At 44.0% G+C, this 26977-nt stretch overlaps 1 protein-coding gene across 3 annotated transcripts in view; it reads left to right on the plus strand.

Moving 5' to 3' along the window:
- CHRDL1 (chordin like 1) overlaps positions 1 to 26977 on the plus strand; it is a 45205-nt gene that overhangs the window by 3493 nt on the left and 14735 nt on the right. For all 3 annotated transcript variants that reach the window (XM_084535076.1, XM_084535077.1, XM_084535075.1), the window contains exons 3-6: positions 949 to 1061; positions 4113 to 4206; positions 23085 to 23230; positions 24208 to 24301. In XM_084535076.1, the coding sequence (XP_084391202.1) occupies positions 949 to 1061; positions 4113 to 4206; positions 23085 to 23230; positions 24208 to 24301 (447 nt within the window). The remainder of the gene's footprint in view (positions 1 to 948; positions 1062 to 4112; positions 4207 to 23084; positions 23231 to 24207; positions 24302 to 26977) is intronic.

Genomic DNA, 26977 nt, shown 5'->3' on the forward strand with positions numbered 1-26977 from the left:
TAGGAGTTACTGCCTGCTACAGCCGTGCCGCTCGCTATCTGGAATGCTCTCCCAACCTGTTCAGGCTGCATTTTGGCCTTTTTCTTACAAAGCACATCGCTTGCCCTTAAGAAATTGTTAAAATTTTCAGCCTCACTGTCAGCAGCTTGTGCTTCTACAGATAGAGGAAAAGAGGAGAGGAAAAGAAGAAAGGAGAGGAGAGATTTCAATCCCTTCCTCTTGCTACTTTCTCGTAGCCCCGTAAATGTTAAGAATGTCCTTGCTGAGATTATCTCTTGGAAGGCAGGTATTTTGTTTGATACCCTGAAGCACCAGCTATACAGAGAGTGATGAATCAAATGGAATTCAGACATCATAAAGGTATGGCAAGGATTCCTCTCATGGCAACACAGAGAACCACATCCTTTTACTGAGGAGATTTGAGTTTTCTCTATGAAACTGGAATGTGACAGGGAGAGATGGGGCAGTGATGTCTGTAGGTAGACGGAAATCTGCAAAACTGTACCTGCAAAATTACAAGTATTTAATGAACATAAAGATCTTAATTTGGAAGCTGATGCGTGTATAAATCAGCACAAATTGCTCTGAAATACTAGGACAAGCTTCTTTTTTATCAGGTTCTTACAACGTGGGGATACTCCATGTGCAGTGTAAATGCAACGCATGGATCTTCCTTCTGTAGTCCCCTTGTTCAAAATCTCTGCTGTACAGCTTGAGATTTTCCTGAGTGCAGCCAGTTGCTTTGGTTTTGTAATGAAAAGGTTTAGTATATAAACCTGTCTGAGCAATCAAGCACTTCCATTTTGTTACCTAAATGGGATCTGAGCCTACGCTTTTGAAGCTCAAAGAATAAACACACCCTGTATGAAAGGCATTTTGGCAGCTATTTTCCAAGTATGGAATGGGATTGTTCATTCATAACTCTTTCAATTCTTCTCTGGTTTACAGATTCAGATACATACTGTGTGTTTCAAGACAAGAAGTACCGTGTAGGAGAAAGATGGCATCCTTACCTAGAACCCTATGGACTTGTTTACTGCGTTAATTGTCTCTGCTCAGAGGTAGGACTATCGAGCTATTCTCCCTACGACTTCTATTTGCTTAACTGGCCAGAATCCTCTGCATTATATCTACAATTTGACAAAGCCCAAACCAGTTTTCACTGGTGGGTCCTGATCATGCTGCAGGAAATAGAGGCAATGAAGGGAAAATGTCCTTGTGAAGGGAAAACATTAACAAAGAAGGCTAACAGTGGCAAAAACGCTTGTACAGTGTAGCCAAAAAAGCTCCTCAACTAGCCAGAAGCTCAGTCAGTGCTGAGCATTACCCCTTGAATAATTAGACCCCACTACTTAGACACAATCCTTGTACTGCTGTCAGTACGGAGGATTATGTTGAACCCAAATTTCATTGTGTTCTGATGTACATACACTGCCCACGTCTTCTTAAAGGCATTTCCATAGTCAAAGCACCTGCTGCCATAAAGTGTTGAAAAAACAGTGGATAATAACAATAAATGGATAATAACATTTGTAAGACTCTAGGAAGGAACAATGAGATGACAAAAAATGAGGAGTGGGCACAGAGGGCAGAGAGAATTGGCCAGGTTAGGAAAGGACAGGCCCTGGGCTACCATCAGTTGGTGCTTGATACCCAGACACAGCAGTCACAGACTCTCTAAGTATGTTGTACAGTGCTGGGAGGACAGGAGAATGAGAGCAGAATATGTCCCTTGGAGTACTTTATAATGACTAACACATGAGACACTCCAGATGCTGAGTTTTGTCTGCTGTATTTAATGTAGAATACATTTTTCTTGGCTATTTCCTTCCCCTGCAAGTGTAAAATACTGGGCCCCTGTGCAGCATTTGCTCTGGGGGATCTGCTACTACAGCTCTGTGCAGAGATGCACAAACAGTAGTCCTGCAAGGTTGGCTGCCTCTCCCGTCTGTGCATCTGTGAGAGCAAAAGCATTGTGCTACAAAGAAAAAAGTCCCTGTGTAAAACAAAAAGGAGTTGCTGCTCACTTCTGCTGATCTATATGCAAAGTTGTAAACTCCCTCAGAGTCAGTATGTGATAAAACACTCATTACATTGCTGGAAAGCTGTGTCTTGGGTGGGGATGAAGTTCGCTAGAAACCCTGGAGATCTGGATACAAGTCATTGCTTAATGATTTTTAGGAAGATGTGACAGTGGAGGGATGGGAAAAACAGCAACCTACTCCTGCACACTTCAGAGGAAAGTAAAAACAAGCCCAGGGGTCTACATAACCAGTGTGACCAAAATTTCTTTTGTGGCCTCAAACGTCATGATCCATATGATCTCCACACAAAACAAGTGACACCAGCCAGGCAACAGAGAGAGATTTCTACACAGACACACACCTGAATGTTGAAGAGAAAGTTAAGACACATTAACCAGCTAAACAGAGGCCAAATTATTCAGCCTGAGATTAAAAAAAAAAAAAAAAAAAAAAAGCATTCCTGGTTTTGTGTATGTAGTATTGTATTTTTACGAGTTATAATTTACATACTTAAACCAGAATAAACGTAAACAGAATTCAGTGTTCTTGCCCCATTCCTCCTTTCCTGCACACACACTGCCAACCGCCCCCTCCCTGGCCAGAGTCAGATCTGCAGACTTCAGGGGTTAAACCCAACGCTGTCCCCAGGCAGCACCACGCCGCAGCTCAGGAAGAGAGCTGCCTTGTTACCCGTCGTGTCGGGCGCAGGAACGCTTTCCATGGCCCTGACTCACGGAGCTTATGTCCCACGTTAGTCAGGAGGGCTTAGATTCCCAACTATCTCTGAAAATCTAGGCGTAAGATCAGTTAAATAGGTTTGCAGAAGCACCAAAAGTACATGTTCACCCAGGAGGTTCTGCAGGACGAGTAAATAAAAAGGGAGAGAGGCCATGGGACAGGCCAAGGAAGCGGCATGGAGCCAGCCTTTCTTTGGCAGCAGTGCTTCACGGGCTCTTGGACCCTGGTCTGCTGGGCAAGGAGCTGTGCAGGCCAACAACAGTCCTCATCCTGCAAAAGCCTGCAGCCTAGGACTTTCTCCCCTTTTATACAATCAGTACATTTAATCTCAATCATCATTGGAAACAGATGGCTATCATTTTAGTGTCTCTTTCTGGAGAAGATGCATAAATGTTCGTGGGTAGTAATGGCCTTACAGCATGGCTCCAGCCTGCGGTCTACAGGTATGGAGGAGTCAGGGGATTGCTTCGAAGGCGACGGCTAGAAAATCCTATACAACGGAAATCTAAGGGAGCCGGCACCTCTGCTGGAAACATTTCAGTGCTCCAGAAGACATATGAAAATGCAGTGGGTTTATTCCCGACACCACCTGAACCGACATAGTCACAGCACAGTCACAGCATAGTATCAATGCTCATGCTGAAAGATCTTTCTTGCTATAAACATGAGCAACTCAGAGCTAAATTAGGAGGATGAATTATAGATGGGAAATGGGAATCTGAAATGGATAGTCTTTTCTGGTTACAGACACTGGAGAAGGAAAATTCCCTGTGTTTTAATTATAAATCAAACTTAGATGTGGTCAAATAGAATATTATGTTAATGACATGAGTAATGAGCACTATTCCCAAGACTTGCTCATATTTCTTAGAAAAATGGCTACTTACCAACTGGTGTTCTTTGTCTACTGGGGAACCCATAAAATGAAAACAAAAGACTCTCCACAGTTTTCAGGAAAAATTACAGACACTATTGTCTCTTGTGGTCTTGAACTAACCCTCAGTAGGGGATATCTCAGAGACCTACCATTCATTATCTGTGTCTTAGTTTTGGAAATGCAATTTCCAAGCACAATCTGCTCAAAAGAAAACACAAATGAAGATTGTTGCAATCCATTTTTAGGCAATTGCTCTGATTTTAAGATTTGCATGGGTTTCTGTTACAATCTGACCCCCAGCTTAAATTCAGAGGCAGTGAAAGTAGTCTGGGCGTACGCTGGTGTGACAGGAACCAGAATGTTGAAAATGGCATTTGTTTTTAAAATATCCAAACATAGAATAGATAACACAGACACTTGTAAGGTAGCCCGTTTCATTACATGTAAAGTATCGTATTATTTTCTGCCTGCAGAATGGAAATGTACTGTGCAGCAGAATAAGATGCCCGAGCCTACACTGTCCTTCCCCTGTGCATGTACCACAGCTGTGCTGCCCACGATGCCCAGGTAATTTATATTAATGACATTAATTCATATTAATGGCATTTTCCTTTCTGAAACAGCTATTTGATATGCTGAGTAACAGCAAAATGCAATGTCTGTGCTGGAAAACTTCTGTGAAGTAGACATCCTTCCATATCTATTTAGGTCATGAGAAGCTTGTCCTACAGTAATTTAGAGTATTTTCTGTGGTGATTGCTTTTTAGGAAATCAAAAGTATGTATCTGGGGAGGAATCAGGTACACCACCAAGCCCAGTCCCCTGCAGTCCTGGCAGAAGGTAGCAGAAGTTTCACAGATGGGGTCCATGGGCTATCTGCTCCCCACTCCTTCCCTTATCTCTAAACTCCATCACAATAAAACCCTATCCCACAAATTTCCTAGGTTTATGCTTTTGGCCCTTTTCATAAGAGCAGGCTAAAATACATGGCTATTCGCAATGGCTCTCTGTTAATGAGCAATTACAAATTGCTGTGGCAAACGTGCATTTGTATAGTATCACTGTACAACCAGTCTGGTAAATTTTGCCTTCTACATCTCATATCCAGGCATAGCTTCATTAGTAGGGACTGTTGTAAATCATAGAAGCAGTGCTGTGGAAGTTTATGACTATATAAATCCAATTGGATACTGTATAGTAAATTCCTCCAGACTGTACATTTATTATATGCTCATTATTAAGAGCTACTGTATGAAAGAGACTGGGCAGGATCTTTCATGAGGCTGTTACAGCATTCCCGACATGGCCTAATGGCTGGTAGATTTGACTGCAGCTTTTCCCTAAATGTCTGTCTTAGTGGCACCCCTCATTTCTTATAAAAGAGTATTCATGCAGCATCACAGAAAGGGGTTTTATTTGACTTTCTCCAGAGAGAGTTTCATTGTCTGAGGAAAGCAGCTGTTCCCTGACCAAAACCTGGGAGCAGGGGGCAGTTTGCAGTGGTGGACATGAGCACATGAGTCAGTTTGCTGTTCAGCAGGGACTGGAGTGTGCTGGTCACACTTACTAGAGAGTAAATGGCACCCACTGGTAAATTTTCGGTAGGATTCATCTGTCCTGACAATTATACCCATCTGTCTATCAGCTGCCTACATCAATATCTGAGCTAAGTATCTAGAATCCTTTTTTAATCAGAGGGGAGGAGGAGCCTGTGCATAGCTCATCTGATGCCATGACAGAGATCTGAAGTGTTTGAGTTGTATCCTGGAACTGCTGCTGTATTTCTGTGAGCTACAGCCAGAATTACAACACTGCTTTGGATACGGACAGCTACACTGTCACCGTATACAACTGAGGGAGATGAGCTCCGTCCTTCCTGAGGTCTATTCCTGCCTTTGTCCCAGGGTACGAGGAGTCCAGGTACTGTAAGGTACTAACAGCGGTCAGTCCACAAGGCTGGGTTTCACACACACTGCAGCAGCACAGAATCATTAAGGCTGGAAAAGACCTCCAAGGTATCTGGTCCAACCATCCCCCTGCCACCACTATCACACGCTAACCATGTCCCTACGGACACGTGCCTTTAAATACCAGTCATCATTCAAGAGGTGCAGAAGCTTCCCAAACACGATACATTCCTGCTCATCAGTGCAGCACTGTTTTCTCCAAGACATTTCCTAGTGTTCAGTCTTTTTTATAGTTATACCCCAAGCACTGTGTCTTCCCATATACCTCTGTATAGTCAAAGAAAGCAACCTGATCCCATTTACAGAGGAAACAATTGGACGTATACCATAATTACAGTCAGCATGCCTTAATGGCTTTCTGCTCACAGGGGCAGTCTCCCAACAGTTCTCAGAACAGTTTTCTCCACAGTAGCCTTCTATTGCCATGATGTACCCCAGCAATGAGTCTGAAACCTCAAGTCTGTTTCTCCTGTCATTAGTGGTTTTATTGGTGGCAGCCAAGTCTCAGGAGCAGTCTGCAGGTCCCCAAAAGATTTGAATTAACTTAGGCTGCAGCTGGACTTCACCTTCTCGTCTAGCTCTGACTTACTGGGATACTGGTTGCACTTGGATGTGTTATGGTCAGTTTGACTGTGACTTTGGCATGCTGTCAGCCACCTCTGGCTCAGGATGTTATATTCTCACTTTCAGTTGAGGTAACTATTGGACATTCTTTGGGTATTTTCACTCTTCTTGAGTTGTGGGACAAGATTCATCCCATGCAACTTTAGGTCTAGTATTTCGGCATCTAATTGATGGTAGGGTTTTAGATACGATGGTCTAATACACAGGGAGGAAAGACTGTAAGGGAGTATCTTTTATTTGACCAACTAGTACTGTTAGATAAAATAGTAAGATGCTAGGAACATGAACATCACTTCAGTTTTCAGATCAAAAGAAAGAGTGGTGTGCCCAAAAGCTCGTCTGTTTTTCCAACTAATCTAAACTCCATTTGGCAAGGGAATCATCTAGATACCCTTTACAGCTGTTGGAAACACACCGTCCCCAGAGGGTGATTCATCCTGTTATCCAGAATGAAAAGAATTTTTCCCTGGAGATGCCTGTCTCTCTCTGCACTGATTACTGAGGGAGCACAGGCAACTAGCGTATGCTAGATGCTTACTTTTTTGACAGCTAAAGTTAAATCAGAGAAATTCCACTCTCGGTATGTAATTAACAATTGGGGGCAGGACCAGTTGTTTTTTTTTATGCGTCTCTGTACAGTATTTAATATAGAAACACAAATGCTTCTGGATTGATTGTTTCTGCTTCAAGTGCTCTTTGGCAGCAAACTCAGTGTTTTTTGTTTGTGTTTTGTTTTTTTTTTGTTTTTTTTTTTTCTGTTCATGGGGATGTAAACGTGATACCAGTCAAGATTTTAAAACATTCCTCATTAACCTAGGAAGAGTAAGGAGCTCTGTAAACTCTCCAATCCTATCAAATTAAATTTTTGCCATTTGATGACACGGTCATCAGCTAGATTTTCGTACTGTGTGTTTAAACCAATAAATTCAGAAAATTATCAGAATAAGCCTTTCCCGGATTGTGATCCTTTATCTGCTCTCCACTCCTAGGATCTAAGTATAGTCTACGTGCTATGTATATGATGGGCTGTTGAGCTGCTAGCTGGTGGAAGCTCATTAAAAACAGGATTGCTACTAAGCTTCATTTTTTCCCCTAATTGAATCTGTAATTCACATAGATCTGCACCAATGTTAGGCAAAACAGCACAAGGGATTTCTTGTGATTTCAGGGGTTATTTGCATTCTGCTTTCTGCAGTGAGTATGCGTATCATAGTCAGATGCTCTGTCATCAGTGGTAAATGTTCATGCCTGATCTGAATAGGAATTTCAAGCATTCCTATATGTCTTATGCCAGCTTTCAATTTCTGTGTGTCCAGCAAACAATGTCTTGTGTGCAGCATCCCATGCTATGGAGTAATGTCATTTCTCTGGTTCCCCCGATTATTTTTTGATGGAAGGTGTCTGAGCTGTGGCCCTCTAGCCATTCATCTAACTGCTTTTGTAAATACTCATGAAGTTCTGTCACTTATGTTTCTCCCCCGATTTTCAAGCTACATTTCAGAAAAGAGTACTGCTAGTCACAGTGACTTTGGGCTCTTCCTCCTGGCTTTTCTGCAGGCCTTGTAGAGCGTAACTGCCCAAATAACTGCCTCCTTATTTAATGAAGCAGAGGTAATGCCAGGAGTCAGCGACTTTCGTTGGAAACTGAACTTCATAACCACCTAAGTGGAGGAGCTGTTGAAGGGATTCCTTTGAGAAAAGTTGGCACTGCTCTCCCTTTGGAATTAATGTCTCCCGCATCCATAGTGACACTGGCCTTGCTGACACAAAGAGATGCAGTGTTTGTATCCTGTCTCCCTGGCACCAGCTACCAAGAATCTTAAGTAGTTGTCAGACATATGTTATGAAGCATCTTCTACTTTTCACCAGTGGTTCATCCCACCAGCTTCTGCCACAGAGTCATTGCTAGCTTTTTCGCATCTTTTCAAAACTTATCCTTCGACTATTTTGTTTTACTATCTGAATTAGGTTCTTATCTTCACACACGGCATCAAAACAAAAAACTAGCTTCGCGTTCCTTGGGACCCTTTTTACACAGATTAGTGAGATCCAAAAGGACATCACATGCTCTGGGACTCCTCCTAGCAATCTCCGGTCAGATTGCTAAACTGGGCTAAAGAGTTATCGGCTCAGCTGGATCCATAATCATACATCTGATCACAGCAGCAGAGCTTGAATTCTTTCCTTCCACCTCAGGATGCTGCAAGCATCATCAGAGGAGAGGTGCTTTGGGGAGAGAATTTGCCACCATTCTTAGGGCAGGATCAGCTCTAGAGCAGATGAGACCTGCTACCTCCTTTCGTGAAAATAAACTTCACGTACAAGCTCTCAACATTTAGTTGCAGCTGTCTTCTGTGGCACTCCTGTGCACTACCACGGACTACTTCCTTTACAATTGGAACATTTATTCTAAGTTGTTTCATTTCTACATGGAATAATTGCGACTCATAGCATGTAGCGTCTAGTTTTAGGTCAGAAGTTTTTGAGTACACTCTGAAATATGTAAATGGAGGATGCTGATGTCAGAAGTAAAAATGCACACTGCAGGATTGAGAAAGGGTTTCCATATTCCATTTGCTGGTTCGATTTCTCAGCAGATAAGGCTGCATACTGAGGTATGAATCAGCCCATCTGGCTCCAGTATTTTTAAGCTTGCTGCCCCGACTAAACACACTGGCTTCCAGGAACGTTCATGATTAGTAACACATTTGAGTTTAAGCTCTTTTGGTACTATGACTTTTCTGTATCAAATTCAAAGCGCTTTTCTGGTGTACTTCTCGTTGTTCTTTAGATATTGAAATAACAAAATGCCAGGTGGTACCTATACAAACAGTTGGACTAAATACATAGACGGACCAAATCAGGTGTCTCACAATGGTGATCTGACAACATCACCTAAAATATGTGAGGCTATGATTGCATGGTAGGCTGCAGCATGACCTAGTAATACCCATACCTTTAAACTAGCTGCTTCAGACCCTGGAAGCAACCTAGGTAGGACAGTGCAGAACTCACTGCAGTGCAACGCTCTCTCGAGAAGCAGGAAAAATCAGCCTGCGAGGAGCTCAGCACTACCTGCACTTGGTTCCTTCCAGCAGCCGAGCCAGTCCAGGGAATACACTGCATTCGGTAGTGCTGATGGTTGTACAGACTCAGTCTTGCACCATGCTGAGTACATACAACACCTCTAGACCTGATATAGATCATATATGTAAACAGAGAACTATGTGGATAGTACAGTGCATCTTGCACCGAATTACAACCAAAATCTTCAACCTGGGCAGCTGGAAGGCTCTGGTGGAATGGTTTTCCTCTGCAGGATGCACATACAACAAAGCATTTGGAGAATACGTTCTGATTTCTATCCAGCTCACATACAAGGGCTCCCAGGCTCTCAGTTGCAGTTTTCCCACTCCTCTGTTCAGAAAAAAACAATCTACTTCATGAATGTTTGGGGACGGGGGGAGGAGGGCACAGAGCTTTCACATACATGTAGCTCAACTATTGCATCACACCGGCCATTAGGATTGGAGGAGTTCCAACATCAGACCGAAGTGTCACCTACAAAGTCCAATCTGCCAGTGATGGAGTAGTGCACCACAGGTACAGCTGAAAGTCCCTAGAAGTGGCTCCATACAAAACACAGTGCTAAAAAAGTGAGGAAAAAGAAAACTCAGTATGCAGAAGGAGATTTGTGTAGAATTACTGTTGGAATACAAGAGTGGGGAAACATACGGAATAATTGACATCACTGATTCAGCTGCAATACCTGAAAGTCCTGCAGGTTTTATTCTTTCCTCATACAACGTTGTCCACAGGTAGGAAGCAGCTGAATTCTCTGACAGACAACAAAAAAGTTAGACTCCTGAAAATCTTGAACATTTGAAATCCACAGAATATCTATATATTCTGTAAGTGATGTCTGGTATGTGATGGATTCATAGCCACCTTAGCAGTGAGTCCTACTAGGAGTGTTTTGCTGGCACCAAGGAATAGACAACTGGCACTTCAGGAACAGTCAATTGACAGAAATATGATTTGGGCACTACTGGCACACCTCAGATTTTAGAGCTGGCCATGTTCTCAGCATCCTGTCTACTTCTAAGCATCATGTCACATGTCTGACATGAGCTTCAGTTCAGGGGAGAAACACTCCATACTCAGCTCCCCTTCAGTGTTCACCTCTGCCATCCCTTGTTACTTTGCCTCAGAATACAAATATCTTAAGATCTTTAACCCACACTTTTACACTGCCTGCAGGCCCTGTAGCTCCACCACTGCCTTCACTGCCACTTCTTTTACGGACAATGAAAAAGAAATCAGAAATAACCTGTGACCCAACCGCTCGGCAGCCACACTACAGAAGGCTGCAGAATCTCTATGCCAACATACACAGCAGCTGAGAGCAATAACTGGAGAAATCCATACTATTATCTAGCAATAAGAGCAATTCTCAAGTTTCTCCAGCCTGCATTTGGTTCCTGTGGAGGTACCGGGATATTGCAGAGCCATGCTCGTGGATGGTTCCTTCGCATACACCAACCAGTTGGATGTTCACATCTGGAATTTGAAGGACTCACAAAATGCTGCACAGTGCCAGAGATTAGTGAGATGATCTGGTTTTTGCATGGTCCCACCAGTGGGTAACTGCCAGATAGTTCACATAAACTGCTTATTTGATTTGGAAATATAACGATATAGGCATTCTTGGGAGACGCCTAATTTCTTCCTATTGACCCAGGCTCACGTAACATAGTTTGGTTTGTAATTTCCCTTTGTTAGTAGCTTCATACGGAATGCTTGCTCTAACAGCCAGGTTGAGGTTAGCACTTGTTCCCGTTCTGTTTCTTTGAACATTAAAAATTCAAACAATCTATCTGTAAATCAGCATCAAAAATGCACTGAAAAAAATATGTGTCAGTACACACGGATGACGGGACTAGAACTTCCATTCTTTGGACTGACATGATAGCATAGAGTAGGCTGCTCAAAAGTTTTCCAAGACAACTTCCAAGAGCTTCAAAGATACTTCAGAAAGGATTCTAAGTGCAGCAAAGCTTAATTCCATTTGTTTCCTTGGCTGGGAAAGGGACAGATAGATTCAGATAAGTTCAACCTTAAACCAGGAATTAAAATGGAGCAACTTAGAAAGTGTTTTATGACTCCTTCAGAGTTTTGCTGGGCATTTTTTTTATGCCACTATAAAAGAAAACACAGGAAATTGAGCTGCAGAAAATATATTAAAATAATGTGAAGAGCTTGACTTTAGCCCTAGAAAGCTCAAAAACAACCAACAGCCTTTTGGGGGTTTCAACTCAAACTGCATCTTTGCCTTGAATCTGTATGAAAGTTCATGGTGCCTAGATAAGGTGCTACTAGTTCCTTCAAGCAACGAGTTTCATACACTTTCTCCCATCTGATCATATTAAAGACTAGCTGTTGTGATTAACTCTGAATTACCTCGGAGTTTTTAGAGCTTAACACAGTCCTTGAAGTTATTTTAATGTAAAGCATTTTGCGGTATAATATCTTTGTCACCTGCACCTCCAAGAGGCACATATGGATTTTGTTTAGAACTTGTGTTTGCAGTTTTTGGATAGTGAACAACTTTTCAATCCGAATTTATTGTCAGCCTCAGCCACTGCTTTAAAAACATCATCGCTGCTCTGTTTTTGTTGTTTTTTAGAGGGACCTTCACACATCATCTATGTCTCTTTAAATCACAGATTTATAAGAAGTTCCACTGTAACGCATGAGCGAGGGACCAGGCTAAATGCAGATGGACTGCAGGCTGATCCACAGCTCACTGCAGTCAATCAACACTTTTCCATTAGATTTGATAGTTTTTGGACTAAGCCTTCTATGAAAACAGATGCAGTTATTGACTGCGATACAGTCCCCTCTCTAGAAATGCTAAGGAGCATGCTAGAAATATGAGACAGAAGATGAAAGAGGAAACTGCCTTTACACTGCGCCACGTGGAGTAGGTGTTTGGGCCAGGTTCCAAATCTCTTTAGTTCAATGCACTTCAGATCAGACCTTGAGGTGACACATTCATGGAGAGCGGAAACAAAGGTACAAGAAAGAAATTAAGCAAAGGAATTTTTGATAAGAAAGAAATCAATTTGCTCTCTTCTGCTCTGCTGTAATCCCCTAAGAACCTCTGGCCAGAAAAGATATTTTGTATAGCTAGGTGATAGATGATAGCCCTGCAGTTTTCTCTCCCTGAGGTTCCTGAATTCTCATCAGATGATGGGTCAGGATTCAGTTCTGGCGATAAAATAGCTTTACAGTGTTTGTGTTCTTTACCTCTCTTGACATGACAGTGGTACAAACATTTGCTGTGTCAGCAGCTGGTGGTTTTGACCTTGCAGTAGCAGTTTGTCCCACCGCACACTGATGGCACTTGGGGCTCAGGTTAGTTGTCCAGGCCTGAAGCTGCATGAGCAGCAGGTCAGGTAGCTGTAGTGCTGACAGGTTTTGTGCTTTCTGAGGCAAATATATGCAAGAGGCCTCCACAGATGCTGAGGGAAGTTTGGCAAATTTCTGGGGGGAAAAAAGAGCATGCATTATCCCAGGTCACCATGACACTTGTGTTCCACAGCATCCCATGCTGCCCATAATAACAGAATCAGAATCGCAGATTCATCTAGGTTGGAAGAGAGCTCCAAGATCACCGAGTCCAACCTCTGACCTAACACTGACCAGTCCTCCACTAAACCATATCCCTAAGCTCTACATCTAAACGTCTTTTAAAGACCTCCAGGGATGGTGACTCCACCACTTCCCTGGGCAGCCTGTTCCAATGCCTCACAACCCTCTCAGTAAAGAAGTTCTTCCTAACATCCAGCCTAAAACTCCCCTGGCGCAACTTAAGCCCATTCCCCCTCGTCCTGTCACCAGGCACGTGGGAGAACAGGCCAACCCCCACCTCGCTACAGCCTCCCTTGAGGTACCCATAGAGAGCGAAAAGGTCACCCCTGAGCCTCCGCTTCTCCAGGCTGAACAAGCCCAGCTCCCTCAGCCGCTCCTCGTAGGACTTGTTCTCCAGGCCCCTCACCAGCTTCGTCGCCCTTCTCTGGACTCTCTCGAGCACCTCCATGTCCTTCTTGTAGCGAGGGGCCCAAAACTGAACACAGTACTCGAGGTGCGGCCTCACCAGAGCTGAGTACAGGGGGACGATCTCCTCCCTAGCCCTGCTGGTCACACTGTTCCTGATACAAGCCAGGATGCCGTTGGCCTTCTTGGCCACCTGAGCACACTGCTGGCTCATATTCAGCCGACTGTCCACCATCACTCCCAGGTCCTTCTCTGCCTGGCAGCTCTCCAACCATTCCTCTCCCAGCCTGTAGCGCTGCTTGGGGTTATTGCACCCCAGGTGCAGGACCCGGCACTTGGCCTTGTTGAACAGAGATTCCCATCTTCTCTGGTTTCTTTCTCCACTCTGCAGTTGGCTCTCACTCACCAAGAAGCCACAGTACACGCATGCTAAGGTGGGCAGGATATGACCAGGGAATGTCTCTTGCACTAAAAGCTTTTTTGGGGAAATGATCCACACTGGAAGAACAAGGACATCCACAATTCCAGCTGTATCTTTCTTTGCACAGGCCTTCCTGGCACAAATGGCTCAGAAGATAAACATTAAGTGGATCTCTGGGTACAAAGCAAACCTACTGTACCTTAGTTTCACTGGGGCTACAGGAAAATAGACAAGTGCTCTGTGCTATATAAAAGCACTGCTATTTGTGAATGAAATGCACTGCATAAACACAGAGGAATATTATTTATGTGATCTTTTCCCCATATAAACATTAGGATCTTTTTGAAGAGAATATCTTAAAAAATACAGTTTAAAACACACAGCATCAGGGTTAGTCCTATCAACAGAGTTGTTCCAGATTTATTCAACATAACTGTGACTAAAATCTGCCTGTCATTCTAGCAAGCTCTATAATCTCTTTCTGCAGGATGCCTCCCTCACCTCTTCAAGTCTTAGGCTCTGTTCTGAATTTGTAAGGATCAGATTATCAATGCATATTCATTCCTCCAGTCCAAGTATGTGTCTCATACTGAATAGCTGTCTTAAATATAATAACCATATTCCATTGGCTTGTGTGTAGTAGAGGGAAGGGCCTAGCACAGAGGATTTCTGCCTGGAGGCAGGTTTCTTTATCTTCTACTTGGAATGTCACTAGCACTTAGCATCCTTCCAAGCCTGGCAAGAGCTTTGGCTGAACCCCTTGAAACAGACACCAAGGCAGCAGGAGTCGAAGTACTCATTACCGCTTTTTCAGAGCTCTGATTCCTCAGGTGACAGGATGCTGGTTCAGATACTGTGAATCAGAGCAGCTGCAGGGTTGCTGAGAGCTATACATGCCTATCCAGCTGTCAGGAAGGCTGTTCAGCCATGAGAAGAGGCACGCATCATTTTAAAGCTGGAGCGAGGAGCTTAGCACAGGTCCCCTCGCAAAGCGACCTTCCAAGTGATTGGATTTTCTCGCTTTGTGTTTCTCTTCCGTACATCAGGATGGCAGGGGATTGAAACATGCAGCCATGTACGTGTCCTTGGTGCCATGGAAAGAGAAACCATGTGAGTCAGTGCACAGCAAGCATGCCCAACTACAAAGAGGGTCAAAACCCACTGCCATCCAGTCTGATCCTAATGTATCACTCACTATTGCTTCCCCGTGTATGAATGCCACAGGGCGTTACTGGTACACCGTCCAGAATGAACTGTACCACCTCATCTTTCAGAACCTTCCTCTTAGCTCAGTTTCTCCTGCATGAGGTGAAACCATTATCTGCCAAAGGGAAATGTTTTGAACCAAAGCACGGCTCATGTGCTTTGAATTAGTTTTCAATATTGCAGCCCCTAAATAGAAATTAAAATGTGACACCTTGTTTGCGTAGAGTCCCCCTCTCCAGAGTTATTCACTGAAGAGAATTCATTGGAGAGGTCACTCCTTGGCTTCACTGGGACCCGTTTGAAAGAAACGGGCTAACCCAGGCTGGGGTGGAAAAGGGGCTGTTCACCATGTGCGAGGTGGCACCTTAGGCATGTTAGCACCCTTAAAGCTTTAACACTGCACCAGAAACTCCAAAACAAGATACAAGAACTGTTTTTCCTGCTGACAGTCCCAGCTCTGCTTTCAGATAAAAGCTGGAAGTCGGCGTGGGGGGCACACCTCCTGCTCTGCGGGTGTCTGGCCCACGACAGAGCTACAGCCACGAGGGACAGTACGCAGGCGAGCTACTTTGGGGAAGTATAAAACCAGAGGGCGAAATCCATCCTGAGACAGATGAACAGCCTCTGTGGGTGACAGCCCACGTTAAAAACACATTTCAGTGGTATAGGAAAACACTGCATTATTTGTACTGTGCGAGGCCTCTGGCTATTGTAACCCATATTCTGGGAGCAGTGGAAGAGAGCTGGAGAGGTAACAAGGTGTGTAGCATAAAGAAGGCTTCCAATGGCTTATCTGCAACTCTGTCCTCCTTGCACTGATGCTTGTACCTCCTAGCACGAATTGCAGTCAGTGCTAATTGGCTTCTTGTTCCATATCGCTGCCTGGATTTTTTTCAGCACACTTTGTAAGTTGCAACTTCACCTGCAGGACTTGATCCAGAAATGCACTTTTCAGCATGTGAATAATTTATCCCATTACTGTTATTCCAAGCTACTTCAGCGAGTATTTTGGGGCCACCTAGGATTTGTCCTTCACAGTGGCACCTGGAGACCACTGTGTTAGCCCTTAAAATTGCTATAAAAACCACCAATAAAAAGACTCAATAAACAACAATCATCCTTACATCTCTCTTTCTACTGCCATTTGTGTAAGTTACCCTACAGAACGATTCTGCTTGTACGGAAATGGCCTGGACTCCATGGAGGTGGAGAATTAACAATAAATTTTTATCAAAGAAGCCTAGGGGTACATGCAACTCCTACACAAGCAAGCAGTGTTACAAAAACAGATCTAAGGTCATCTAAGTGCCATCCACTCTGTTGGGCAGGGTGTCCAACCTAAGCTGATTCACATTTCATGTATTTTTTAATAAGCAAAACAGGGAGAAGTGCTCTTTCATGCTAGTCCCGCTCCCCTTTGGCATTAGATATGTTTGTGCCCGGCACACTTCCAAGAATTGTTTCATTTTGACTAAGGACCTTCATAATTGTTCTTTGAGTGTTGCTTCTGAATAGTTGTCCTGCAATTATTACGCCAATTTTAAATGTCAAGGCAAGTAATATGTTGCAATTTGGGGTGACTGGTTTCTGTACAGAAGCACCACGTGAGATGACCACATAGCTGGTGTCCAAAGACAGTTTCCTGCACCAACGTGCATCCTAGAGAGCTGTGAAATACCCTTTTTATCAACTAAACTGACTCTTCCAGTTGAGTTCACTGGGAATGCAAGTGATTATGCAGGAGAGATGTCAATGCAAACAGTTGCTCCTGAATTACAACAGGATAAAATTGCTTGACTAGTGAATAGGGCTCCAGAAAAAGTCCACATTCTCTTGGTCTGTACGTACTTATGCTCCGTGCTGATTCAGAAAGCATGTTTTATAAAATCCACTCTGGATTGAAATTCATAATCTATCATCTGCCTAGTTATAGTGGAGCAGAGAGACTATCTGCAGAACAGTTCCCAGTATGGTAAGTTTCTTAAGGCTTTAAACCTCATGATTAATTTCAGATTGTTTAGCACTTGGTTGTTTTTATAAGGGTGGTTAATAAAACAGACAAACTGCGAAAACCAAGCCAGGCTGAGCGCCTAGCATTTCTGCTTGATGTTAAAAGCCCATCTTTTTCTGTAAATGACACTAGGTGACTCTGAACGTTGCAGTTTAAAAATAGTTTCTAAGTCAGCAAGCCAAGAGCCTGTAGGATTTTTTAAAAATGATCCTTGCCAGATGTTCTGATACTAAAATAAGCAATAGTGAGAGTGTTAAGGAAAGTACTAACAAGAACAGGCAGAATATTGTACAAGGAAGAATCTCATAGAGATGCAATAAAAACCCAGAGACCCTTCCTGGGGTGCTGTGCAGGGTCCTACCGTGCAGAGGCCTTAGTTTTGCCTACACACCTTCCTTGCCTAATTTGTACATCCTCCACTCTGGGAACACACTCAGTTACCACTTTGATCTGTTACTGGTTGCAGATCAGTAAAACTCAGCACAATTTGAAGAAAGCAAAGATTCTTGGTCTCATTGTCCACAATGGCAAAGGCCATCCAAAAAGCAACTGGCTTTTCTGTCTTGAAGGTAGAAATAGCAGAAATAGTTTACTGATTATCATGCCATGACTATGCGGTGGTTTTGCCAGTTTGTTAGCTGGTTTGTTTGCCAGCACATGTACCCTTATGTACAGAAGGATCCACGTTGCACACTTCACTGACTGTAGTAAGGCCTGGATCCTGAAACCTCAAGGAAGTGACCCTACAGGAACATTGCCCAAAAGGCCAGTTTGCCCATCTCCAGTTAGTGTTTCTCACTGTCTACACAGAAATACTTTCAGCAAAGTTGCCACTGATTCAAATAGCAGGAACTCTCAGTGGAATTTGTCTAAGCTATTCAAGGGATTAGCTGCAGATAACTGATGCTCTTCTGCTTCATATCCAAGTAAGGGTAAAGCATCTCAGGAACAAGCTTTTGTAACAATCCAGGAAGAAAAACAGTTGCAAACAGAGGAAGCTAAAGGATGTTGTTTCCAAAACTGACTGTGATCCATGTGACACCGTTCTGTCGCTCCCAGGAGACTGGAGGCTCCGGCAGCCACGAAGCCCCCAGAGTTCTTGGCCAGGGTCTGTGCACGTCGTATGGCTGCCCTCAAAGCTTGTTTCCAGGAAACCCCAAGCCATGGGCAGACACTGTGAACGCATGCAGGTTTCCATGAAAAATCTGTGACGAGTAGATTCCGTAGAGCCAAAAGATTTCTGTAAAACACTTGTGGTTTATCAAATTCATATCTAGCTGTTGTGTCAGAGACTGTCAGAAAAGCATTAACACTGCACTTCATGGCAAACTTCAAGCATCCCTTCATGGAAAACTTCTTGCCATACTGTTTCTTCACGCTCCTATCAAATGGACACTAGGTTAGAGGACAAGTGAACTATAGCAACATGCAGTTCCAGTTCTGAGTGAACTTCTGTATCAGGCTGTACCATAGATCTGGACTGATAGAAAACCATGGTTTTGTAGATCCACAGTTCCTCCCAGTACAGGCTGCCATCTCCCCAAACATAACCTTAAAAAGCAGAGTTACAGCAAGCACCTAGGCTGGATCCTGAGGAAAATCTTTCTGTTAGCTTCACTGAGGCCAGAATTTACTGTGTGTGTATGGCACACCAGTGAAAAACAGCCTAGGTGGACAACACAAGCTGGAGAGAGCCCCCCGTTTGGAAAAGAGGCGTGCTGGGATATAAGAACTCAAGCGTAGTCACTGCAACCTCCAATTGCCTTTTTAAAAAACTTGAATTTTTGAAGCTAATCAATTTTTGATGCAGTTGTATTGTGTTGTCTGCTTGCAAAACCTGAAACCTTCACCCAGATCCAGCCTTTAAAGATACTTACAGGGTAAATTCAAACCCACAGCAAGTCACGTGCTAAGCCTCGGTTGCACATCATAGCTCCTTGCCATTGCCTAATGCTAAAATTGTGATATGTCAGCACTACCCATGTTACTAACTCATGGTCTTATCTCGGTCCCACTAAAATCCTTGTCAGATGCAAGCAGGGCCTGTCAATTTCTGTACTGATGTCAGAGCCCTTAGCAAATAAATAGCAACCCCAGAAACAAAGATACTTCCTTTTCCATTGATGCTATAACACCTTTACCCTGCATGTTTTATATTGCTTCCACTGACACGCTATGAATGCCAGAAAGAAAAGCTCAGATCGAACCCAGTTAATTAGAAGGATTCACACAGATGGTTTGCCTGGTACTTTACAGAGGTGGCTAATTAAAGCAATGTTAGTCAGCACCATTAAAATGCCAGATAAAGCTTTAGGAACAATGCTGATTAGAAAACGAGGTTTACAAATAGGGCTTTGAGCAATGCAGGATGTTTGCAGTTAATTAATCCAGTTCTAACATATCTTTACCGAGGCACAGCGTAATGCATGCTGGTATCAACATTAATGTCAAGATTTTTCCTAGTTCAAACGTGGCAGTTATTAAAGCAATATGAAGTGACTGTAATTTCACATTCTGCAAGAGAAGATGAGGGAGTTTGAGCTCCTCTAATTAGCCGTGATTTAAAGAGCACTGGAAAAGAAACCAAGGCAAGTCCTAGTTGTAGAAAGTTACTCACATGCTGCCTCCTCTCTCCAGCAGTAGATGTAGGCATGCAATAGAAACAAAGCTTCCTTCCAGTTTCTGACAGATGCTGCATTTGGAGGGGATCAGCTGCACTCTTCAATGTGCTGTCTCCAGTATATGATTGTCTGTATTTTTTTGCAGTAAGAGTCATCTGATCTTGATCTGAAAACTTCTTCCAAACTTGTTTTATGCAACCAAATAGTCACTGAACGTGCTAGCAGACAATCCCATACACAGGTTTGTGCAGCAGCATCAGGGACCTAAAACACGGTCTTATTCCCTGTAACTGAAACTGACTTTTCTTATAATTATTACATCAAAATAGCAATAGAATTGCATCCCACATTCCACAGACAGGCAGGCATACATGTGTTTTGGGCTGTCCAGTATGACTCAGTTGTTATAGGCCTAAGTTCCATGATCAACCTTGAAAGAAATACAGATGAACAAAACTACTTACTGCCACCACCTACTACTGTTGGCCAAGCAAGGCTATCGGTAGATCCATTTAAAAGAAAAGCTGTTCTTTACTAGCATCTGCATCACAGTTGAGAAAGGCACAGTCCCTTGATGTCTTGTTACTGGAAGATCTTCCTGGAACAAATAGTTTCATTCCCAGCTAAAGTGAACAATTGCACTGTGTCCCCCCTGGTGCCCTGCTGATCTCAGGTGGCCAGCCCGCCTCATTTTCAGGTACATTTCTAAGAGTCTCTGTTTCCTACCCCGTCTATGTCATACATGCAAGGGCCTCAGAGAGAGAATTACAGTTATTAGGTAATTAGTAATATCGTAATAGTAATTAGTAATATTAGTAATAGTAATTAGAATTACAGATATTATTACATCTACATTCTCTGTAGACCCTAATATTAAGCAAAAAATGCAGCAGCACACCTTGAGCTGCTAGCCCATGCTGGTCCAGAGCAAGCCATCTTATTGCCAGCTGTCTTCTTCCTCCTTGAATAATGCAGTGGTCTAAAGGACCTTCTTCCTAATCTGGTTAGGAGATTTCTTGTGATCATTTAACCTGGCAGTGTTGGAAACCAAGGCAGAAGTCAGAATCAGAGTGAGTGTTGGCTATATAAGAAAATTGTTTTTTTCCCTCTGCTGCTCACCTTCCTTTCCAGTTAGAACGGCAGCAATGGTTGTCTCACCCAGCATTGTGTCTCTGCAGTCACATGCCAGGGCTGATCTGCTGCTACCCTGTAATCCTATAGGAACCCTACAACAGTTCAACAGTCTCATGGATAAGGAGGTAAATTTAATTATTTAAATAAAAGTTTCCCCATTCTCCTTCCCTTATTGGAAAGCTTTTATTAAAGGCTTTTGGAGATTTCATAGTGATCTGAGCAATGTGGCATATACAAGGTAAAACCTCAGTAAAATTTGCTGTCTTTATCCAATATGCTGAAGAGTCTGGATGAGTCATTGAAGCCTGAGCCTTTGCAAGCAACAGACCACAAGAACACTGTCTTCGGACAGGCATCCTACCTGGGCACAGCAATGCCCTGCAGAGGCTGCATGAACAGGCCCTCATATCCAGACAAGAACCATCTGCATTCTCCTTTCATTTTCTTTCCAGTTCTACTGCTCTTCCAGTTGCCCCAGGTGCAGGGGCATAACTAAGGGTTTGGTAATCCCTTTTTCTGCTTTCCAGGAGGTCACTCTTGGAAAGGCCAAGAACTGATGGTGACATAACTCGGGGCAGGTGCCACAGTGCTGAAAAGTGCCTCTTTATTTGTGCTTTCCAATATTTAGGCCTGATGGGACAGTAGCTGAATTTGTCACTTGAATCTTTTGCTGATGACTTTTCAAGGCTGTGCCTCAATTGGAACATATACGTTGCTATTCCAGAATGTGCATTACTAGCAAACCACATAGAAAGTGCAGAGTGCACTTCAAAAGAGGAAGTGCAAACACCACGTCTGTCTCATCAAAAGAAATTAAATACCAAGCATGGGACCCTAAATGGGCGCTAAAAGGCTAATTCCTGCCATTCTCTGGCAGAAGGTTCTTTGCTGACCCACTAGATTTTCAAATACTGAAGTATTTGAAACATACCATATGTGTATGTTCCACAGTCAGATTTGATATTTACAGTTCAAAAGGTCGTTAAGATTTGATGAAGCCAACATAACAAAGTACATGCTTTTATAGAAAACTCTAAATGTCACTGTTTAATGCCAGTGCATATCACCAGAAAACTGCTCTTTCACTCAAGCTACCTGCCGAGAACAACTGTGTTCTGTGGTGTCATGGTTTCATAAAAAAAAATCTGATTGATAATGAAGGGGCCTACAGCAAAATCTGAATTTTTGGGTCAGGTTTCTTTTACATGAAAGCCCAAACCCACTGCTTGAAATTTCAGCTGCATTCCTAGAAATCTGCAGTGATTCTGGCTCCAGAGAACAAACACTCCACTGTTACTTCCTTAGAGCTCTTGTTCAAAATGCCTCTTCCCATGCTGGGATGCTAAACTCATGTAAACATAAATGCATTTAGTGCCAGATTTGCTGCCCAATAGGTATCGAGTGACTTAGACTTCATAGGTAAAGCATAATCCCTTTGCACAGTTTGTGTTCAGGAGTTAAACAGTCTAGGGAATATCCTAACATAAGATGTGTTTAACTGTAAGTCTAAGAAGAAAGTTTGAGTGACTTGGTGCAGAATGCCATATGATCTGGAGCGGGAACAGGAGGTTTCAGGGTTGAACTGGCACTGCCAGCTTGTACACTGCATTGTATAAACTCAGTTGTGCAAACAAAACGCACTGATTTGCACATCTGCCATTATAATGCATACAAGAGAAACATCAGCATTTGGGTGCCTTTCGAGGTCTGCCTTTGAAAAGCTTTGCCCATTCTGAATACAACAACAGCAGCAAGGTGCAAGGGCCGCTGGGCACAAACATGCATGTAGTGCCATTATTCTGGGGCTTTTTTGCTCTTGACGTGCCATCAGTGGTGTCACTCCTCCCGTAGGCCAGAAGGGCTGTGCCTGTGCACGGCACGGAAGCAGCATTATGCACGTCCTGTGGTACTCTCTGTACTCTCTGCTAACCTGTAACTAAGATTTCTGTCTGCTACAACACTACAAATCAGTAATAAAACAATGCCAGTCCTAAGAAGGGAGAAACCATCCTGGAAAAGTGCAAATGCCTTCTATAGTAAAGCATGAAAAAGCCATGCAAATATAACAAGTAGGCACATAACTGCACCTACCCATCCTAACAGCAAGTGCTATAGCACACAGGGCAAGAAAAAAAGCAGCAGCATGAGGTATGGCCATCAATGCTGGCACTGATGATCAAATCAAAATCCAAAGATTAACCAGGACAGTCAGCTTGAAGTGTGAATTACAAAAGTTCAGCAAAATAGCAGCGTGAGTACATTACAAATATTTTGCAGCATGACAAAGCTTGTCCTTAATAAGGAGAACTGGGGGAGAAGGGAAGCTTTTCCATCCCTGTATTTGTGATATTGCTCGTTGTCGATAACATCTGCATGAAGTGTTCCTTTCCCATTGCTTCCAGAGGACTCCCTTTTCTCAGTAAGCAGCAAAGTAACTGGGAAATCCTGCGAATACAATGGCACCACCTACCATCACGGAGAAATGTTTGTGGCAGAGGGGCTTTTCCAAAACAGGCAAGCAAACCAGTGTGCCCAGTGCAGCTGCTCAGTAAGTACCGTAATTTGTCAGAGCCTTGCTCTGTCTGTGCTTCATTTTGCCTTTCTAGCAGACGTGACACTGAAATGTATGCAACATGCAGCACACAGCAGAGGCTGGGAATTGGGAATTGATGCTGAAACTCACAAAAGCACTCTGAGCCAGCCCGTGGCACATGGGGAATGCCAGGCTACCTCTTACTCAAACACAGTGGACAAAGCTTACCCTGTCAAGCATCTGCTGTAAGTAAGCTTACAGCAGGCAGGCAGCAGGTAAAATATTGCTACTTGGCATATGAAAATATTTCACCTCAACCTGACTGGAAAATAGAGCACTAAATCAGGGACTGAACCTGGATTGATTTGGACTGAGCTGCTAAGAGCCTCACAGGCTGGGACTGAGCAGCAATGTAGCCTGAGCCTGGGCCACAGAGCTGTTCTAGGTGTCACCAGCTCAGATCCAGCATATTTGAGCAGTCCCCGTCTGAAGTACAACATCCCTCTCGATCCAACCAGCTCTTTAGTATCACGACCTTCTCTGATCAAATTATCATCGTATTCAACATTAATTACAAATTGAACAGGCGCCAACTACTGAACAAACTTTGTGACTGCAGGTTTGAGTCACTGCTCAGTTCTTCCTCCACCTCAGTGGTAAGACACAACAAAGGGAGAGCAGCAGGAAGAATTTTATGCCAGGTGGCTTTAGTAGCAAGGTCAGATAGATTTTAAGCCTACAATCACGGCAGTTCTTTCCCTCCCCACAATTGCTTTTTTCCCCATTTTTTAAAAGAAAGAAACCTTCCTCTACGTGACAATAAATTTAAGAAATGCTATTCAGACTCTTCATTGGTCTCATATTCTGTGTTTGGCTACTACAGTGGCATTTATGTAAACACCTACACTGGATTTAAATATGACCATAAAAATGTATATACAGTACCATATGAATTGATGCCTCCTTCTAAATGCTCCTTGTTTTACCGGCAGGAAGGAAATGTGTACTGTGGGCTGAAGACTTGTCCCAAATTAACTTGCTCTTTCCCAGTCTCTGTTCCGGAGTCCTGCTGCCCAGTCTGCAGAGGTAAGTGTTATTCCGCCCACAGGACACGCGTCGGAAAGCACTCCTTCCCCTGTCCGAGCCCTGTCTGTGCACCAGCACTGGGTTCAGGACACCGCAAGTTTCCCATTTACTCACAACCCAAGGCATGTTGGGAAGCGAAACCTCACATTCCAGCAGGGCAGCACTGCCAGCTTTGTTTTCCTAAACTGAAACAGGGAGAGAATGCACTGATGATAAAGCTGCATGCTCATAATGAGGTAAATCAAGGCTTCAAGTGATGAATTGAAATAGCTGCCATTACTTTGGGTAGAAAAGCTTTGAAATAAAAGATGAGCTTCTACCTGACAAGTTACCAGACCTGCTCGAGTTATACAAGACATAAGAATTTCAACTCAGAGGGTAAGACCAATTACTCCAGCTTAAATTAGATGTCGATCTATATTCAGCTAACGTTGGTATTTTACTAGTGATTGCATTTTGGAACATGCACACAGAGAACTTGATTACAAGGAAGCATGCTGCCAGCCTTCCCAGCCTTCCCAAACGTCTAAACCAAAATGTCTGTCTAAAAGCCTGTCTAAATATCTGTGTATCTGTGTATCTGTGTATCTGTGACGCCCATCTACAAGAAGGGCCGGAGGGCAGACCCGGGAAACTACAGGCCTGTCAGTTTGACCTCAGTGCCAGGAAAGCTCATGGAGCAGATCCTCCTGAGAGTCATCATGCAGCACTTGCAGGGGAAGCAGGCGATCAGGCCCAGTCAGCATGGCTTTATGAAAGGCAGGTCATGCCTGACGAACCTGATCTCCTTCTATGACAGAGTGACGCGCTGGGTGGATGAGGGAAAGGCTGTGGATGTGGTCTACCTTGACTTCAGCAAGGCTTTTGACACCGTCTCCCACAGCATTCTCCTCAAGAAACTGGCTGCTCTTGGCTTGGACTGGCGCACGCTTCGTTGGGTTAGAAACTGGCTGGATAGCCGGGCCCAAAGAGTCGTGGTGAATGGAGCCAAGTCCAGTTGGAGGCCAGTCACTAGTGGCGTCCCCCAGGGCTCGGTGCTGGGGCCGGTCCTCTTTAATATCTTTATCGATGATCTGGACGAGGGCATCGAGTGCACCCTCAGTAAGTTCGCAGATGACACCAAGTTAGGTGCGTGTGTCGATCTGCTTGAGGGTAGGAAAGCTCTGCAGGAGGATCTGGATAGGCTGGACCGATGGGCTGAGGTCAACTGCATGAAGTTTAACAAGGCCAAGTGCCGGGTCCTGCACCTGGGGCGCAATAACCCCAAGCAGAGCTACAGGCTGGGAGAGGAATGGTTGGAAAGCTGCCAGGCAGAGAAGGACCTGGGAGTGATGGTGGACAGTCGGCTGAATATGAGCCAGCAGTGTGCTCAGGTGGCCAAGAAGGCCAACGGCATCCTGGCTTGTATTAGGAACAGCGTGACCAGCAGGGCTAGGGAGGTGATCGTCCCCCTGTACTCAGCTCTGGTGAGGCCGCACCTCGAGTACTGTGTTCAGTTTTGGGCCCCTCGCTACAAGAAGGACATCGAGGTGCTTGAGCGGGTGCAGAGAAGGGCGACGAAGCTGGTGAGGGGCCTGGAGAACAAGTCCTACGAGGAGCGGCTGAGGGAGCTGGGCTTGTTCAGCCTGGAGAAGAGGAGGCTCAGGGGTGACCTTATTGCTCTTTACAGATACCTTAAAGGAGGCTGTAGAGAGGTGGGGGTTGGCCTGTTCTCCCACGTGCCTGGTGACAGGACGAGGGGGAATGGGCTTAAGTTGAGCCAGGGGAGTTTTAGGTTAGATGTTAGGAAGAACTTCTTTACAGAAAGGGTTGTGAGGCATTGGAACAGGCTGCCCAGGGAAGTGGTGGAGTCACCATCCCTGGAAGTCTTCAAAAGACGCTTAGATGTACAGCTTAGGGATATGGTTTAGTGGAGGGCTGTTAGCGTTAGGTTGGAGGTTGGACTCGATGACCTTGAGGTCTCTTCCAACCTAGAAAATTCTGTGATTCTGTGATTCTGTGTATGTATTTCATCTCACTACTGGCATTTGAATCAGCACTTTTAGGGTATCTAAGCACCTCTGGCCAGCTCTCAGAGATGTGGACAAGCACCTAAGGGTGCCTGAAGTTTTCTGAAGGGCCACTCTATTGTTAGCAGCGATGCCAGGCTGCTTTGAAAACCTTTCCTGCTTGCATCTCTGTCCTTCTGGAATTCTCTTTGTTTGTACTCGGGACTATTGCATGGTGAAAATAAGGAGCGTTGTATTGTCAGTTGCATAGTTTTGCCTATGGTTGTTGAGAAACACAGACTAACAGTCCCCCAGTCCACACAGTCTGCAGCACAGACACTACGGTAGGCCTTGAAGGAGCAAGTTCTCAAGCAGAAGCTGTGTAGTCATGTCAGAGCAGCAAGCTGTCTAAACTAGTTAACCTACAAAGTTGCAGTGGTAATTAGTTTAAGTGTGGCACCATGCAGGAACTGACATAATCTCCCGGCAGGGCAATGCTGTGAGCTGCATAAAGACATCCTCTCAGTCAGAGCAAGGGCGAGGATTTCTGTGCAGTACTCCTTTGCCTGAAAATTATTGCTCATTCTCTGCTGCTTTGCTGCGTTACTGCGAGGCACCTTTACAAATCCTGAAATAGTTTGCTGGATAAACTGCTTATGAAGCTTTCTGACCTCAGGAAGGCAAGGTC

Source organism: Aythya ferina (genome assembly GCF_964211825.1).
Source record: "Aythya ferina genome assembly, chromosome: 13".
NCBI lineage: Eukaryota > Metazoa > Chordata > Aves > Anseriformes > Anatidae > Aythya > Aythya ferina.